Below are 19317 nucleotides of genomic sequence, written 5' to 3'. Positions count from 1 at the left end.
GCATAGACACCAAGAAATACTTCATTACTCTTCTAGTCCCATCACCACTCCCCTCCAGCAGGAAGTTTTCTCCTGCCTCCATTTCTTTGCTGGTCGGTAACCACAGAGGTAGAGCTTTGCTGCTATAGTTGCATGGGGCAGGGGATGAAGCTCGTTGCCATGGCAAGGGCAAGCAGGGTGGCGTGGTGGGTGCAGGAATTTTGCACTTCTCATGGGTGATTGCTCCCCATCACCCAGGGACCAACGGGGAGCACCACTGCAAGGGGTGGCCTTCCCATCTGCTCGCTGGTCATACCCAGCCCAGCTTGCAGATGGCAGGGTTATGGACAGAGCAGATGTGGGGATGCAGATGGGGCAGGTGGGAGGGATGCTGATTGGGAGATGCGAATGAGGGGCATGAGGGAAGACACTGATGGGGCAGATGAGAGATGCAGATGGGGGGATGATGATGGGGTGGATGGGAGGGATGCAGATGGGGACAGATGCAGATGGGGCAGATGGAGGGATGCAGATGGGGCACATGCAGGAAGCCCCTGCCCACCCCTCTGCAGATGTGCCAGGGAAGGAGGAGTGACTGCGTGGCTCTCCACCCCGCCACATTTTGGAAAACAGTCCCAGGCCCCTGTTTTCCTGCTGTGTCTTTTTTATCATAGAATGCCTGGGGTTCAGTGCAACTAAAGCACACTCCAAACACCCCCAAATCCAAGTGATAATGTTGTCCAGTGATTCCCATGTGTGGAGCCCCTTGTCAGCCCCTTGGAGGGGATGGAAAGACTCCTTCATGGCACTGGCCATTGAGCGTAGACATCAGCTTCACTCAATTCCTTTGCTGAGGGTGATACTAACCCTGAGCAAAAGGCCACCACATGACCAGCGCACCACTTTAGTCCCACTTAAGCACTATTTTTAGGGTGTAAGTGGGGGAGGAGGCTGGCAGGGAGGGAGCATAGCAAAAGCAGGTGCTGGTCCTATAGACAGGGGTGGGTGTTCACCCCAACTGCCTACCAAATTGCAGGCTACAATAGATAGGCAAGCTATTTGGTTTGCTGCTTTGCAGAGCACATTGCACACAGGGATTTTTAGTCCTAGGCAACTAAAATATCTGCTTGTTTTCAGATGTATCTATTACTGCTTTTGTTGCAGTAAACAGATTAAACGAGAAAAGGTCAAGATGCAATTTGAATCTGTGTAAGAACATAATAAATACTTTTCTCAGTAATCAGATACAGTAAATACAAGTACTTATTTACTTGTAAATGTTAAAACATTCACAAATTATCCTCTCAACTTCAGCAATACAAACTTAACTGTCAGATTTTGGAAACTATTTACTTTTCTTCATGTGATTCAAGAATACATATACAGATGTTATTTAAACACTATTTTGTTAATGGGAATACATGCAAAAGCAGGAAAAATAGAAGTAAGAAAGAATGTGTGTTGCAGGTTTAATGAATATGTATTGTTTGTTATTCCAGAGTAAAATAAGACAGTAGGTATTTGTGATGTGAAAATAATGTGTGTGTGTGTGTCCCCGAAAAAGCCACAAACCTCCAAGAAAACAATTTTAAAAAGGATGTTGCTGGGTAAATTGTTACACTGTTTGAGCAGTTTGGAATATGTGTGGTAAATTAGCTGTTCTAAATGTACCATGTGCCGGGCTTTTCAAGCAGATTTTTACATTTATGTTTTCACTAAGTCTTAGCTAATTGTTATGCCTTTCACCTTGAATGCCAATTGTAATAATAATATTACATCTGTAGTCTGTTTCTCTGTTCTTAAATTACAGCAATCAGGAACACTCACTAGGTAAAATCCTGTATAGTTACTCATAAGAAAATATTTAAATCAGACAAAAAATGTTTAGCTTGCATATTGCCTTAGACAGCCCTGGAGAGCTGCGAGGCAGCCAAGGTATTATTAGAAAAGCTGAACAAATAGCTTGCAGGGGGAAGAGTTGTGAATTTAGAGCCATCAGGTACTGTCATATCACTGGATTTTTAGGCTGGTATTTTTTTAGTTCAGTAAAACCATTTAAAACTACAGCACAGTGGTTTAGGTGTGCGGGGTTTGGTTTTGGTGTGCGGGTTTAAGGAGTAGTGGTACAGTTTTGGCACAAAACACAGTGTTTTTCCAAAGGGGGCAAATGCTTGGAGGAGGTGGATAAAGAGGTTTTTGGGGGAAATGCTCCCCTTGGCCTCTGGGATTTCAGGTGGAGCAGAGGAAGGGTGTTCACCCTGCAGAGCTGAGAGACCCTGACAGTCTCTGCATGCCCTAGACTGCCCCAAAACATGGGTCACAACATTCAGGAGCACCAGTGGAGGGTGTTTCCCCTAACCATTGCTCTGACGTCCCCTGGATTCAGGCTGAGCAAAACCAGCAGAGGAAACACCATTTATTTCAATAGTAATAGTGGTGGAATCATTGTACACGAACTAACAGATTAATTAGTGGTGCCCTGAGCATTGAGCAAATAAAATAACTCGTGTTATTTTATTCACACAGGTGCTTTTTTCAGAAGGAGAAAGGTTGGTTCCCACCGCAGAGCATCATACAGTGCAAACTGCCAGACAGTCTTGACTAATGAAAGGTGCTCAGCACTTGAGAAGTTAATATGCAGCCAAAAAAAAAATAATTCCTATTTCCCCTTGGGCTTTCCATCCTCTTCTGGGATGTTTTTGTACCTGACAAACTTTTTTTAGTCAGTGCATTAATATTCTGTAATGAATGTGCTGTCAGGTGTCAGGGAAATAAGATGAAGTGGCGCCGTGCAAACATTCACCGTTTGCTCTTTTCTCTGCCCCTGCCCTAGCTTTGCTCTGTAGGATCAGGGTATGGGTCAGAAGTCTTTGGTTGCTACTTTCAATTTAAAAAGGCTGAGATTCAGTTGTGCATTGTCTCAAAACAAGAGTTTGGCTTTAAAAAAAAAACACATCTAGGACACTTGTATTGTGGAAATGCTGCACTGCAAGGAAGGGGAGGGCTCTGTGCCGTCTTCTGTAAATACAGTTCTCAGGGCTTGGTTCCTCTTCACTGCAAGAGATGCTTCTGTCAGGAAAAGTGCCTTCGAGAGAGAGATATATATTTTTATATATATACATATATACACATCCTCAATATATTAAAAAAAGTGAGAAGGGGAGAGTAATGGTTTGTCATTGCTTTGCAAGTCAGGTTTTGGTCTATTCTTGTCATAGCTATCTGAAGTGTTTACATATAGTTTGCCTTTCTGGTATTTTGTGCTTGCACAGACCTGATCTCCACCTATTTTGTGTCAACAGTTGCTGAGATTGGTGTAGAGTGATTAACCACTGCAAACTGAAACACCAACAGGCAGAGAAAGGTGCCCTCAGAGACCCTCTCTCGCTCTTACATCAGGCCCTAGCTCTGGGCTGCACCTGCATAAAACAAACCGCATGGTTAAAAAGTCAGCCTGAAATATTAAAAATGGGGCAAATGTTGCCTCCTTCTTGGTTAAACCAATTTTCTCTTCTCAAAAATGAAACACAGCCAGAGGCGCAGGGCGAGGACGTACTTTCGAGGGCGTGTGTTTTGCCCTGCCTGGCCTGAAATGATTTTGGTGTAAATGATGTATGGCTGGCTATACCAGCGTTAGCACTAACGAGGCTTCTACATTTTATTTTTCTTTAAAAAAAAGGAAAGAAATGGCAGCAGATGCTGCTGAAAAAAAATATTACTTCCACAGTTCTTGAATGAAATCTAGGTCATGTAACAGTTTCACAGGTTTTGGTTTTTTTTTTTTCCCTGTCCAGGCACTGTAGTCCTTGTGGCTTTTTTGGCTACTGATAAAGCACAATAGCAATAGCTCCTTTTTAATTCAGATTTATCCCAAGATGTCTGCCTTCTCCCCTGGTTTGTACCATCTGGGGGCTGATCCTTAAGTTTTCTGTGTCCCATGGTCTCACAAATTCTTTTTATCTTTGACATTCCTCTGACCGCCCCATGTGTGTTTTGTTTGCATTGTTTTCTGAGGATGTCTTTTCTCCTGCCCTGAATAAAATGCCGTCAGGAGTAGGATTATAAGCAAAATTAATTGCTTCACTTAATGGGAAATTATGTTTAGATAAAGTAGATTACAAAGTAGGTTATTAGTAGTGGTTAGAAAACAATGTTTGAAGAAGGATGTCTTGCGGGGGAGTTTGTCCAGAAGTGTGGGGTTGTTTTTCAGGTTGGCTGTGACTCAGAATTGTATCTTTTGTGGTTTCTGGAGAAAAAAAAAGGGGGAAAAAAATTTCAAACCAGTTTTGCAGGTGCCCACATCACACAAGATGCACCAACGTGCTTGCATTAGTTGTCTCAGTAGTGGTGGGGAGCAACCACAGGAATAACAGCTCCCCTCCTCTGCCCCAAGCCAACGTCTTGGGGTATAGACCAGAGCAATGTCAAAGCCTATTTCGTGTACAAATCAAGGTCCAATGTAGGGGTTCATTATGTTTTCTCTTTGGGGGATGTGGGGTTTTTTTCCCCTAAAGACACTTGTCAGGGCTTTTGGTTTGGCCAGCCTGGGTTCACTTCTCCTTGTCCCGCAGGCTGGAGGAGCTGACGTGGGGTGACAGGGTAGAGTGAATCCATACTTCTGGAAGATGAGGAGGGTGAGGAGATCCGTCCAGGAGTACGGACAGAGCATTTCTCAGTGAGCAGGAATGTGCTTAAAACAGCGCCAGCTGTGGGAGCAGCCTTTCTGGTTTTGCTTGGGCTGGAGGACTAGGCATGGCTTCCAGCTCCCATGTCAGATGTATTATAGGTAGGAGTGAACAGGGAAAAAGCTGTTTGGACCAGGCTCCCAACTTGATGTATGGAAAAAGCCTTGAACCTCAAAGGAGAAACCCCTGTGTTTAGACCATTGGTGCGGCAGGAGAAAGCCCAGAGATCATGCAGGCACCTCTCTCAAACACTACATTCCCTTAAATAAGAAGTTACGCTGAATCGACAGAGGACAAGGAAATTGCCAGAAGAGAGAGAATCATAGAATCACTAAGGTTGGAAAAACCCAACTGTCAACCCAACGCTACCATGTCTCCTAAACCATGCCCTGAAGTGCTACTTCTACATGTTTTTTGAATACCTCCAGGGATGGTGACTCCACCACCTCTCTGGAGGAGTGTTTTCAAAGAAGTAGCCAGTAGTTTGCTGTCAGGTCTCACCCATTCCCAGCATAATCCCTGCCATCAAGCGGGACTCAGGTTGTTGGTTTGAAGTGATCTGCTGGAGACAAGCTGCTGGGTTGCACTGGTGGCATGCACCAGACTGGGGTGTGAGTTACAGAGTCTAGACATGCTCTCCTGAAGGTTCAGATGGAAAGCTGAGGTTCAGACCCCACTCAGAGCTGGGAGAAAACACTGAGCTGGGAGGTGTACGTGACAGTCTGGGCTGCTCTCTAAGCTTTCAGAGAGCCTGTGCACCCTCTGCCACGAATGTTTGGGAGATCCTGGGGTCTGTGGCATGGTCTGCACATTGAAGCGCATACATCTCTATCCCAGCAAAGACAGTGCACTATATGGCACTGAAATGAATCACTCTCCAAATATGCAGTGGAAAAGCAACTACACAGCATCAGTCCTGGGCAGGGAGAGCATTTTTGTGGGAGGCAAGGTTTTGGCTGGTAGCATGTTGTGTACTGAACTGCAGTGTTGTGCTGGGTCCAGTGCTGTCCCGGGCATGAGTTAGAGCAGCCTTAGTGCTGCTCTACTAGATGAATCCTTGCCATATTCCTTAAAGGCTAATTGTGGCACACGGAGATCAGCAGAGTACAGCTGCGCTGGGATTTGGGAGCAGGGAAGAGACAGGAGGTCAGCTCCACTGGCGCTTTGCCATGTAAAGATTTCCCCTTACATCATCTGGCTGCTGAGGGCGAGTTTACATCTGCTTTTCACCCCAAGGGAATTGCGGTGTCAGGGAATGAGGTTGCTGCGAGCCCTCCCTGGCGAAGCGGAGACCTGGAGCACAGCCTCTGCTCTGGCTCCCTGGCATCGGTGGGGAGACGCCCAGATGCCAGACTTGGATTTTCACCGGAAACTTTCCATGTCAGCTGAGCTTTTGGGAGAACTGAGTAAGATTTGTGGCTGGGAGGGAAGGGGGAGAAGGAGGAGATTGTACCAGAAAGGCCAACAGCAGCTCCCCTGTGGTGTGGGAGGGCACTGGAGATGAGCAGAGCAGGGAGGAGCATCTCCCAGGAGCCCTCCCCCAGGTATGCTGGCTCTTCACTCCTCTCTAGCAAGTCCTTCCCTTTTTTTTTGTTCAGAACTAAATAAATACAAATAGGCTTCAGCTCCATCCTGCTGGGGAATAGGGAAAATTTTGCAAGATGGGAAAAGCATTTTCTGCCCAGCTTTCTTCTAGAAAGACTCATTGAGCAGTCACCAGCTGTGAGTCCTGCGCAGAGGTGGGGCTAGGGGAGCGTTTGGGCCAAGGGAAGAGTGGGGCCAAGAACTTGTGGGTCCTACCTCAGAAAGCCATCAGCTGTCCCTTCTGTGCCAAGAGCACGAACCTCCACTGGACTCACTGCAGCCCCGAGGTAGTCACTGCAGCTGTTTGGTGTCCTGTGGGACTGGTGGCAGGGTCCTCCACCAAATCTGGTCACTTTATTTGGAGGCAGGATGCATCCCGCAGTGATTTGAGAAGAAAACATGGTACAGAGCAGGAGGGGAAGCAGGGCTTGGGGGAAGAGCAAGCACAGGAGGTGGCCAAAGGCAGAGCTGGTGCATGTTGGGCTGGCCGAAATGTAGGGCATAGCCAGCTCTCTTACAAGGAGGGCATACCTGATCCCATCTCTCTGCTTTCTATTTTTGCACTCGTTATGCTCGCTACATTAGCAGGGTTGGCTTGCAAGAGATTCAATAGCACTCTCCTGCTTTAAAGCAACTTTTCTGAATGCACAACATGAATCCATCGGTAGGGTCACATAGTCATGCTTGAAGTCAGAAGCTATTTTTAAAACTACATTGCAGGACCACACATGGCTTTCATTAGTGCTTTATATCAAATTTGTCAGCTAATTAGTGCTTTTTCATCACTAGCTTTTGCATAGTATTTTATTTGTTCGCTCTTCAATATTGTCTTGCGACACCCCCAGCCCTGTATACAGTCCCTGGTGCTGGTGCTGACAGTGGAGGAGGGAGGGAGAGGATAGCTTTCAGGATACCTTCCCAATCCTCCTGATGGATGGACTTGCTCCTTTTTGGAGTATATTCCAATACTACATGTCTGGAGTGGGCGGTTAGCAGCCCGTGTGCTCTCTTCCCTCCCTACCTCCATTTAGTGTTGTAAATGATGTACTGCAGTCCTGAACTGTCTGCAGTTCGGAGGAGGAGGAGGAGGAGGAGAAAGCAAGAAAAGCTGCCAAACATGACTTCATAAGGTTTGACTTTAAATTGAACAAAGTTTCTTGAGTGTCTTGGGTTTTAGGGTTTTTTTTTCTTTACAAATAAAGGGAGTACAGAGAGCATGGATTGCTAATGACTGGTAGTTACGGGTCATTAAGCTCACTAACTGACTTCAGGATCAGAACTTTCTAATAACGGCAGTAAGCACTCTTTTAACATTTATTTCTCATTTTAGGGATGAGAAGATGTGATTACCATTCAAAAGTCTGCGGTTATTTTTTTCTGTTCATAATTACAGAGGGAGCTTGCTATTTTTAAGGCTGTTTTTAAAACATTTGAAAGTATTTGGTGAAAATTTTCTGGTTTTTTTTTTCTTTTCTTTAACTGACTCCCTTAAAAAGCTCTGGAAAACAAATACACAGGAAAAAATGAAAATATGTTAAAGTAAGGAATGAAGCAGTTACTGAAGTGTAATAATCCCGGTTTATAGCACACTTTCCATTTAAATTGTTTTTATTAGAGATAAACCTGTTAAGCGTTGAGGAATTAAGTGCTGAATAGGGAAGGTTGTTTCACTGCTGTATAAATGAATGATCCCAGTATGTAGAAAAGAGTATAGCTGGTTTTACAAGTGAATTATTTGCCAGTTTGAAGGGCTCTGGTTATATCAGCATCTGTTATAAAAAATGATGATTTGTTTGTTGTCAAGAGGAGTACTATTTTTTTCAGAGGGGCATGAGAGATTTTAGCACTGGGGTTTGTAGGTACTGTGGGCTTTCTCACTGTCCTTACGCTTGGTTTGCTAGTAGGAGCTCAAGGAGAAAATGAGGCAGAGGGATTTTCGGGAATTTCTTGGCACTGCTGTTGATACACAGACTTCTGGCTTGCCGTCGTGTGCAGTGCTTTGGGACAATATTGAGAGGGAGCAGCTTGCAACTCCAAGTATCAAAAGTCAGTAATGGTGTGAAACTCTCCCCATTTGGGAAGGCTGGGGGGAGAGAAAAATTCAATATATCGCTAAGTCTCAGCATCTCCTTTCAGACAGCTGGTCCTGGAAAATTTCATTCAAAGACTGCAAATTGGAAGTCCCCGCAGTCACTCTGTCGATTCTTGAGCAAAGGTGACTTTGGAAATTCGTGACAGCAGAGGAAGGTCTTGTTTTATTCACTCAACAGAAGTGAAATACAAGGGGAAGGGAGAAAGAACAGATCTGTGTGGAAAATGTCACTCGGGCTGTAACCTGAGCCCCAGCGAACTGTGCCATTTGGAGGGTTTGGTGACCCTCCGAAAATCCTTGGTCTCTGGCTGCTATTATTGTACCAATTTCCAACTAAAATAAGTCTTTTGTCATCACCAGCCATGCCGCCTCTCGCTGAGAAGAAACAAAACTTGTGCGTGGCAGCGAGGGCGGCCAAGCTGAAGGTCAGAGTGCAGAGGCAGATTGCTGCATCCCTGGGGCTGGGGCTGGATCTCACCCGTGGGACCAGCGATGCACCAACCACGGAGACTGCCAGTGACCTCTGGAGACAGACCCCAGGCGACAAGCCTAAGAGAAAACATCCTAGTAAAATGCAACTTGGAGAAAAGAGAGTTTTCTACTCCTCTTTAGGGTTTTGCAGGTGGAATAGCTGTTTCTTTCTTGCTTTTTGGGACATGGCGGAAAGCGCAATCTCATGTATCCAAATGGGCAAGGAAAAGTCAACTTGAAAAAAATAATAAATACTTTAAACTTCTATGTTTGCCCAACTGTTCAAATGTTTCCTCCATGCCAAATCCTTCCCCTTGCAAAAAAAAAAAAGTAAAAACAAAACAAGGGAAAAAAGCAACCCAAAGCATTGTTTTGCAGCGTTCTCTGCTCTCCTTGGGCAGGGAGATGGGTACAACTTGTACAATGAGGGATCTCATGTTGTTTGTGCTGCTATTGATTCTGCTCTTTGGGGTAGAAACCCCAAGCCAAAAAAACCTTTTGACATTGGAGCAAAGGTACCAATGCATAGACCACTGGTATGGGGAAAAATACTTTATGCAAGTGTTTGAACCTGTGCAGGTCTTCACTCACACAAATGAGGTTAAGTGGCTGTCTTAATCATTAACTTAAGTTTTATGCTGAGTTGTATTTTGACAATATTCCGTTTGAGTAACATTTAATAGCCAAATATCTTTTTTAGGTCCTGATTCCTCTGAACTTTTAAAAATTAGAGTGACTGAGGGTTTCTTTCTCTTAAGAAAGGTGAATGTGAACATACGGAAAAGGGGCAGTGAGATTTTTCCTGTTAGCTTTTCTGTTCCATCATTTTTGCTGGTGTTATGTCAGCCGGGCACTTTGGAAATTCAAAGAGTGATCAAAAGATCTTGGCCCTTCTATCAAAATAAAAACCAGAGAGTATGAAGAAATTATCCCCTTGCCCATATACTTCTGCAGCTACAGCGAATTTGCAATTTTGCTTGCAGAGAGTTCTCAAATGTGATTTATAAATGTAACAGCGCTGCATTGTGATCTCTCAAGGCAAGCCACATTAATAGTTTTAATCTGATGGGTTCTTACAAATTCCAGGTTTGGGATGCAAGAAGAAACTTGAAAGTGAATACTTTCTTCTTTTTTTTTTTAATGCATAGTGGATTGGAGTCTACTATAATGCAAAGTAAAGCGTTCTGTTACAAAGGCAGGGAGGATGGGACAGAAGGTTAAAGGGCATCCTGGAAACAAACAGCTGGACCAGTTTATTTAAACAGATACAAGGATGGGGAGCTGACCTCCGTTTGACTTCTAGTGGGAGGAGCGAGAATGTCATTTTATTACTTTGCCCAGAAGGAAAATGTTCTTGTGTTTGAATTCCCCCTGAAGATATCCAAACACTGGCTGTTTGGCAGAATTGCTACTTATAGAAAATATATGAATGCGTAGGAAGAAGATAACTCTTAAGTACCTGCATGTAAAATGTTCTTAAAGCAGATATCCGGAGCGATAGCATGGGGTGAACAGGTGAGAATTTTTTTCACTGAAGGCACATCTTGAGGATAATTATGGGTAAATTCTAGCTATATAGTTTATTAATCTAGCTTTATAGTTTATTATTGAGCCTTCCTTCTTATTAAAAGAGCCTGTAGTTTGGAGGAGAATGAAGAGAAGTTTGTGAAGTCGCGGTGTGCCTGCTTAATGTTGCTTAGGGTTTCTTTGGGGTAAAAGCTTTTGGCAAATGAAGGTTTCTGAGACCAGCCAATCTCATGGCTACCAAAACCCCTTCCCTCCTGCCACAGTAACAGGTCCTGGCAATTGGGCAGGAGAGGGACAGAGTGCTGGATATGCTGAAAACACAGCACATGTGTGCTGGAAACACAGCAAAAGTCTGCCAGGCGTACAGAAAGAAATGACTGGGGCACTGGGGTTTTCTGTTGTTGTTTTACTTAGGAGAGTTACTGTGAAAATTGCTTTCTGCAAATGCAGATTACAGATATTAAACAATTTTCTAATTGGTCATGGAGCTAAGGCAGCTAATGGGGGAAAAAAGCAGATTTTTTTTAATTGCTTATTTCGCATGGTGTTTGTGCTACACCTGTGCTTATAATGAGAAAGGAGAATTAGTCTAACCTTCTGCTCACATGATTCTAATTTCCATGGTTTGTACAAGATAATGATAAACTGATTTGCAACACCATTTACTGGAGTTGAGTTGTGGGGTTTTTTTTTAATTGGAAATGTGTAGAAAAACTCATCCAATACTGTTGCTAACAAAAAATGACCTAGTTCAAGTGTAAGGTTTCCAGATCGGCACCCGGAATTGGTGCCTTTGAGCCCATTTTGTCGAGACAGGTTTGATTAGGACTCAACATCTTGATTAATTTTTGCGGGAGTTTAGGTAATGGGAATCAGTCAGGAGCGGGAGATAGGAAGAGACCAAAATCACTGCGCTGGTCATTGATGAGGGCAAAACAAACAGCACTGGGCGGTGGTTTGTGATTCTTCTCCCTGTGGGTGTAGGGGAATGGGTGGGCAGAGTGGCTTCCTGTGGGAAGGTCCTAGTGGCTTTATCTCTGTGGTAGGAGGGCTCCTGCTAAGTCACCTCAAGCAAAGGCAACAAAAACAAGCACCAAGCAGCCCTTTGTGGACTTTCCCATTGCATTTTGCAAGTGTAGTATGGTTTTACCCACGCTCACGCTTCTTCCTTTACTAGTAAATATTGTGGCATACACATTTTTATTATTCTTTTTCTCTCTTGTAAAGAATGTAGAGTCTGGTTATGAGGCTTTTCCATGACTAAATCTTGAAAGAGATGTTTTCCAAATTGTTTTTAACTGAGCTTTCTGAGGAGTGAAACCACAAGAGTTCTTCTAACCCTCTTCAGAGAGGTTCCCAGCCATGGTTTCGAGCCTCCTGATTTCACGAGGGCTGCCTGCAGAGGAGACTGGGGCACTTGTGATCCCTTTCCTTCTTCTGTTTTGCTCCAAATTATTTTGAATCTTCCTTTCCCAAATAAGCATTGCAAGACTAACTGAGGTGAGGAGCTATGAAAATGCAAGTAGTACAGTTGCAGATGACTATTTAAAAAAAATGACTGTACCTTTTTTCTATTTCCAAAGATCTGCTTTTCATTGTTCAGGGGGAATTTTCAGTAGTCCAGTAATTACAGTTTAACAAGATGTTTGCTGTAAATGGTCAGGCCTAGCTGGAGAAAACAGGATTATAAATTCAATTACTGTAAAGCTATGACCTCGCCTTGACCCCTCAGACTTTGCATAAAGAGAGAGGGGGGGAAAAAAACCCACCAAGAAATGGCTAGGAGGAATGCACAGCTCTGAAGTCCCCAGCAGTGTGACTTAACGGTGATAAAACTCCAGACGTTCTCTCATTTGATGGGGTTCTGCCATCACAGTTCATTATCTTAATAGCGGGCATTAAAAGGGAATTAGGTTTGCAAGAGGTAGGGGCAGGTTTTGTTAAAAAAAAAAATTTGAAAAAGAAGTCAGAGGACATAAGGCAGAAATGGTACTAATGAGGGGGAGATAGCAGATGCCCTCACGAGCATCTCACCAGCTTCACGCAGATTTTTTTGCCCTGTTCTGAATTGAGAAGATTGTTACCAGTATTATTTCCTGAAAACTCAGCTAATTCCCCCATGAAAAGATGAAATGGGAGTGTCCGACTGTGGTAAAAAGCAGGCAAACATAAATCAGCTTGGAAACCCCAAGCTTGTACTCTCAAAGGTCATTGGGGGTTAGAGCTTTTGCAGTATTTGCATCTGCACGCAGCCTGACGGAGAGCACCGCGGCAGGGTGAGAGGGCTTCGGGATGGGTGGAAGTTGTCCTTTCCCTAACCATTTGCTTTCCTCTTTTTTGTTGCAGGTTTATTAATGCTAGAAGAAGAATAGTTCAGCCCATGATAGACCAGTCCAATCGAGCAGGCAAGTCCCCAATAGTAACTGTATTCAAGTCACGCAGGCGAAAACCATCCTCAAGCCATTCACCGGGAGGTCCATTACCTGGTAAATAAATAAGAAATGAATGCTGGGAGTGATTGACAATTAAAATACAACCAGCTTTGTTTCATTACAACCCTAATCATTTTTACTTGATTAAAATATTTGGGGGAAAAAATGATTGGACAATTAAAAAAAAAGAAACTAAAATGATCCGCTTTGTGACTGGACTTTCCATACACGTTCAGAATTGAAGTTGTTTTTACTTTTGCTAGTAGTTGTTTTGAGTTTTCCTTCCCAGCTCCTTCTGCTCCTGTGACCACTCCCTGGTGCATGGCTTGGTGTGGAATTGCTGTAAACTTTATTACCTGTCAAAAGGGCAAAGGGGTCAGAATCGCTTGTGGGACTCAGTAAAGTTCAAAGACATTCAATGAGGTAGAGCTTTATGTGCTTTAATAACCCAAGGCAGCTTACTTCTGAAGCCAGCTTTTAATGTACAGTTAAAACCTCAAGTTCAGGTAGTGGTACTTGTGTAGGGTCCTTTTGTCCCTCGTCTCTTCTTTTTAGTAGCTGCCTTTTGGGATCGCTGCATTTGGGGTTTACTTGGGGGGAATTTTTATTTTATTTTATTTTAAATTCTTAAGTTTTCTCATGCTGATCCTGTCCGGGGTCTTGGCTCACAGCTCTGTGTGGGTATTTACCATGGAGGAATAGCCTATTACTATTTGTTTCCCGGGTCTTGCTGCCAAACTATTCAAATCTGTCGTCGTCCAAGATGCCTTCGGGCCACCCTTCCTCTTCGAGTACATTCGATTATTTTGTCATTAGAGGTAAATATCTGGCACGGATGTGTTCAGGTCTTGCTCTTAGAAAGGCACACGGGCGTAATTTAACACACTGCGATTTCAGTGTGACTATTCCAGCCATAAAATCCATCTCCTATACAGGTCTTTGCATTGACGTCAGCAGTGGCAGCAGCTGGAGCTGGGGCTCCTCATGTCTCGAGATTTCGGATCGCTGACTTCATTTCCAAACTCGCAGTAGGAAATTAAGCTAAAACTAAGCAAGCTTTTAGCCCAGGCACTGAATTTGAATAGTAGATGTTTTTCCCTCTTTTTACAGCCAGCATCGATAGCTGTCTCACGCAGTCCATGGGTGGGGGGGTTGTGTCTTGACGCTGTGAGAAGAGGTGACCATTTTGGCTGTTGCTAAAGAGAAATGTTCTGCACTTTTCCAGTAAGTCAAGGAACACCCTATAACCCCGACGGGCAGCCGATGGGAGGTTTTGTGATGGACGGCCAGCAGCACATGGGCATCCGAGCACCAGGTAAGCCCCTGGGGGAGCATCACCCACCGATGAGTGACAGTTGCGCCACCGCAGGTAACTGCACCTCCGCCCTCTGCCGTCGTCTCAGCTGCCTGCCTTGCCTTGCCTGTCTTCTGCCTGCCTTCAACATCGCCAAGGGAAACCAGGCATCTCCTCGCTCGAGTGGTCCTGAACCCTCTGCCGTGCTGTGTTTTGGAAAGGGGCTTTTGGCACTATCTGTTGACTTTGCTCATTCTCTGGCATCTTCTTGGATTTTTATCTCCCTCTAGGACCTATGAGTGGAATGGGCATGAATATGGGCATGGAGGGGCAGTGGCACTACATGTAACCTTCACCTAGGTAACCAATGGCAAAGCCAGGGGGAAGTAAGTACAAACGGGGTCTTTGTTCTCACTTTGTCCGAGGGATATTTGTCTCCTTGCATTTCCTTATGTTCTCCCTGCCCATAGCCTCATGCTTGTTCCTTCCTTTCCATCCATCCATCCTATGCCTGGGCTCCTTCGGGTTTCTTGCCCTCTGGTTCAGCTCAAGCTTTCCAAGCTCCCAAAGCCCCCGTGTGCGCGCGCGCGCGCCGTACGTTGACGCCGCCGTACATCGACGCCGCCATACATTGATGCTATTATCCATCCCCGAGCACATGACAAAACAAGAAGCAGCCGGGGAGGTGGGGGAGCCCGTCGTCTTGGCAACAGACTGATTTGCAAAATGTAAGCGGTCTGCAGCAGCGCAGGGAGAGGAAAGAGCATGTCCCCAAAGTGTCATAAATCTGTCTAACCGCAGTTGATGCATGAGTTACATTTCTCCCGCTAACCTGCAAGACACCAAAAAAGCCAAACAGAGACTTCTCCTAGGTTAAAAAAATAATAAAAAAAAAAAAAGGCGGCTTCACTTAGTTGTATTTTGGAAGGCAATGGACGAAACTTTGAATTTTTTTTTAATTTTTTTTTTCCAAGTTTATTTCTCTTTGTCTGTCCGTCATAATGGGATTACGTGTGGCAAAGGAAAAAGAGAGAATACAAAATAGAGGTGTGCGCAGCAGGCTATGGAGCTTAGCCCAGGCTAATTGACTATATCCAAATTAAGTATGCCATCACTTGCAGTGTGACAAATGGATTTGACTTATTCAGTATACAAAAATAGAGATCATTAATGCAATCTTCAGTGGCAGGCCTCGTGAAGAAAGCCTAGAAAAAGTGTCCCAGGTTTTTTTTTTCCCTCTTGTCTTTTTATAGGGGAAAATATGTTATACAAATTTTAGTTGGGTTTTTTTTTTAAAGCAGTTTGAAACACCGAGGCACCAGTACCATATTTAAATGCTGCCTGATTCTGTTCCTTTCACTTTCTTTCTGCAGTTAAAAGCAGTTATTTCGGCATCTTTGTTGTGCCCCCAGCCTATATTAACCTAGGGCTTGAAGTTACCCAGGCCAAGTGTATTTCATAGTCGTCTCCTCTGGGCACGAGTCAAAACTAAGTTTTAACAATTAGCTGTGAAAACATTCCTCTGAGCTTGGGAATGCAACAGCCTTATTACCTCATCATGGAAATTTCTAGCTTAGTTAATTTAAATATTGTTTCTTAGTTTCTGGGTCAATTAAATTTAAATGATGTATTTTATGCTTCGTGACCAATTAAATTAATAGGTTATTACAAAAAATATTATCATCTTTTTTGATTAAAGAGCTGTGAGTACAGTATATTTTATAAGCAATTTTCATTAGTTCAAAACTGTTCCTTTAGGCTAGATTAAGCAGCTATTCATTGCTAGAGCCTTGAGACCTGATTCCAAGGTGTTCGGTGCATTCACAGCGCGCTCTTACTTAGAACTAAAGCCAATTGAACCTACTTAGCAATAGCGTATGCCTTTCACCCTTGATGATTATGGAGCTTATAGCTCTCCGAAACAATACACCTGTCAGTTCCCATCAGCTACAGCAATCCAAGCAGAAGGCAGAGGCCCACGGAAAGCAGGAGGTTTTATTGTTTTAGGTCCAATTTTTTTCTTATTGTTCTCCCAAACCCACTGAAAGGTTGACTGAGTTGTGTGTCTGATTTCTTCAGGCAGAAGTGAGCAGGGGGAAAGAATTAATTGATAACTGTTATTGATTATATATAGAGAGAGATATTTATGTGTTTAAAAATACAGGTTTGATTTAACAGTCATCCTTAGTAATCCTATCAGTTTCGGCTTCATATGAGGCCTTTGTTCAGCGATGTATGTGCTTGCTGTATAGTGTCTGTTTGAACGGCACAGATACTTGGGACAGATTCCAAGTGATCAGGCTCAAGAGCTAAATAAATAACTGTTGATAAACCTCAACACCGATTTAACCCATCTCTCCTCCCAAGCCCCTCATTAACTACTACGGATTCCCGCCTTGTATTTCCAGCACGCTTTTACAAGCAGGGAGACGAAGGCGGGTAGCTGGAGCAAGGCCACGGGGGATGGAGCCCACCTGAGAGCCCTCGCAGGGCTTCCCTGGCTTGGTGCCACCACCCTGTGTGACATTAGTCATCATCGGGCTGGCTCTGACTCTGGCACACTTCCAGACTGGAAGCATCTCCATCACATATGTTCCTAACTGTAAAAGCAGAAAGCGGTTTTATCTCCCAAAACCCAGCATTTGGAGGGGGGAGGATGTTCGGGGGGGGGGGGGGGTGACCTGGGAATCATTCCCATTGCCATCATTTGTGAGTCTATACATAGGCTCCAGTTTCACAAAGACAACTATGCTCGCACGCCCATGACTCCACGTCCCACCTTTGGCTCGAGCCCGGCCTTTCCGTGCCCGAGCAGAGGAGCTTGACAGCCCCGTGTCCATAGCTGGTCCCCACCACTCACCAATGCCTCTTTCTCTCCGCAGGGCTGCCAAGTGTGCCAGGGGATTATGTGTCTCGGGGTAGTCCAATGGGTATGAATATGGGACAGCCAAGCTATACCCCACCCCAGATGCCCCCCCATCCTGCTCAGCTGCGTCATGGCCCCCCCATGCATACCTACATTCCTGGACACCCTCACCACCCAGCGATGATGATGCATGGAGGACCACCCCACCCTGGAATGCCCATGTCAGCATCAAGCCCCACAATGCTTCATACCGGCGAGCCGGCAGTGAGCGGACAAGTGATGGACATTCATGCTCAGTAGCTTAAGGGAAATACGCGTTGTCTGCAGCAACGGTAGATTTCAAACATTGTCTTTCTGCAATTACTATGGAGTTCTTGGCATCAACTTTGGACCAAGGGACGTTCCAATTCTTCACAGGGACCCTGAAAAGCAGGAAAACACCAACCGAAGTCAACTTCTGGGGACATGATAAATACCTATATAAGACATTAAGAGAACAAAGAGTGAAATATTGTAAAATGCTATTATACTGTTATCCATATTACGTTGTTTCTTATAGATTTTTTAAAAAAAATGTGAAATTTTTCCACACTATGTGTGTTGTTTCCATAGCTCTTCACTTCCTCCAGAAGCCTCCTTACATTAAAAAAAAAGAAGCCTTACACTTTTCCTGCAAATGACAGAAAGGGCTTATTTGCAGGATTTTTAGAGCATTAAAATAACTATGTCAGGCAGAAGAATCTTTCTTCTATCCTAGGATTTCAGCCATGCACACTCTCTCTCTCCTCTCTCCTCCTCTCTGTCTTTCTTCCCTTTCTCTCCCGTTCTCCCCCTCTCTCCCTCTCTCTCTTTCTAGCCTGGGGCGTGAATTTGCATGTCTAATTCATTTACTCACCATATTTGAATTGGCCTGAACAGATGTAAATCGGGAAGGATGGGAAAAACTGCAGTCATCAACAATGATTAATCAGCTGTTGCAGGCAGTGTCTTAAGGAGACTGGTAGGAGGAAGCATGGAAACGGAAAGGCAGTGTATTTGAAGCCTAATTGTCACATCAGAGCATCCTTGTCCCCATGCAGCAACCACCACCTTGTACATCACTTCCTGTTTTATGCAGCTCGAAACATGGACTGAAGATTTATTTTTAATATGTTGACTTTCTTTCTGGGCAAGACATCGGTCATGTGTGCATTTTTTTTTTCCATAGTCCCATCATGGAGCATTTATGTATACATTGTAAATAAATTTTGTGCAAAAGGACTGGAAAAATGATCTGTATTATTGCAATTTTTTGTAAAAGTAGCAGTTTGGTATGAGTTGGCATGCATACAGATTTACTAAGTGGGATAAGCTAATTATACTTTTGTTGTGGTTAAACAAATGCTTGTTGATAGCCTTTTTCTATCAAGAAACCAAGGAGCTAATTATTATTAATAATAATCATTGCACACTGAGTCTTAGCGTTTCTGATTGAAACAGTTTGGATTGTATAATAACTCAAAGCCCAGTTGTAGTAGTTTGAGTGCAGTAATGAAATCTGAATCTAAAATAAAAACAAATTATTTTTTGTCATGGTGACTCCACTGCTTGCAAAATTTGTTTCCTGTCCCCCTTCAGTATTTGCAGCCATTCTATCCCAGACTGGGAGCCGAGCAGCTGCCAAACTCAGCTAGCTCCAGAGACATACCTATCATTTGCTATTTAAATATCGGCTTCACATTTAAAGAATGTAAAAGTAATGCTATGCTGCGTAAAGAAACGTTCTCCAAACTCACACTGTAAATTGCCAGGTTGGGAACTGTTGCCTGTGAATAAATGTAATATCATAGGGCATCATTGGGCAGAAATTTGTAAACAGTATTACCCCCACTCCCCCCACCCCCCCAAATTACAGTTCTAATATGCAGTTTAAATTGTTTAAGCCATTGACATGTTACATTTCTTTCTGGAATTCAACATGCTAAGGAAGGAGGAAAATAAAACTTGGAAAACATTGCTCGGGCAATGCATGTTTGAAAGTAAATGACGTGCTGGTGCAAGGGGCTGCTGGACCTCTGCAAGCGGAGGCTGGTGCAGGCCGTCCTCTCCTCATTAACCAATTTCCTTGCACAGCTGTACTTTCTGCACTGCAGCCAGCGAGTTAAATAGCACCAAACAGCCTGGGTAGGCTGCAATACCTTCGCATTTTCTTTAAATAAAATCGCAGCCATATAAAAAAACAGTTTCCTGGGCGTAGGAAAAATATGCAAATATTTTAATTAAGGCAAAATCATGCATCCGCCCCCCCACCCCATCCCCAGCCGCCGGGCCCGTGTCCCCGGGGTGTTGCGGGGACAGCTGCCCGTTGGGGCTCACCCACCACCCCGCCGCTGCCCACGTGCCCCCCG

At 44.2% G+C, this 19317-nt stretch overlaps 1 protein-coding gene across 3 annotated transcripts in view; it reads left to right on the top strand.

Annotated features, from left to right (window-relative positions):
- The window catches only part of MEIS1 (Meis homeobox 1), a 109590-nt gene extending 91082 nt beyond the window's left edge, over window positions 1-18508 (top strand). For 2 of the 3 annotated variants that reach the window (XM_064446650.1, XM_064446649.1), the window contains 3 exons: window positions 12685-12743; window positions 13996-14085; window positions 16947-18508. In XM_064446650.1, the coding sequence (XP_064302720.1) occupies window positions 12685-12743; window positions 13996-14085; window positions 16947-17230 (433 nt within the window). In that variant the 3' untranslated portion in view covers window positions 17231-18508. Of the gene's footprint in view, window positions 1-12684; window positions 12744-13995; window positions 14086-14354; window positions 14451-16946 lie in introns of all 3 variants that reach the window. The other variant, XM_064446651.1, reaches the window with a different exon arrangement.
- The last annotated feature ends 809 nt before the right edge of the window (window positions 18509-19317 follow it).

This window comes from Phalacrocorax carbo, chromosome 3, assembly GCF_963921805.1.
Source record: "Phalacrocorax carbo chromosome 3, bPhaCar2.1, whole genome shotgun sequence".
Lineage (NCBI taxonomy): Eukaryota > Metazoa > Chordata > Aves > Suliformes > Phalacrocoracidae > Phalacrocorax > Phalacrocorax carbo.
The sequence above is the reverse complement of the archived record's forward strand: the minus strand, read 5'-3'. Positions and strand labels throughout refer to the sequence as shown.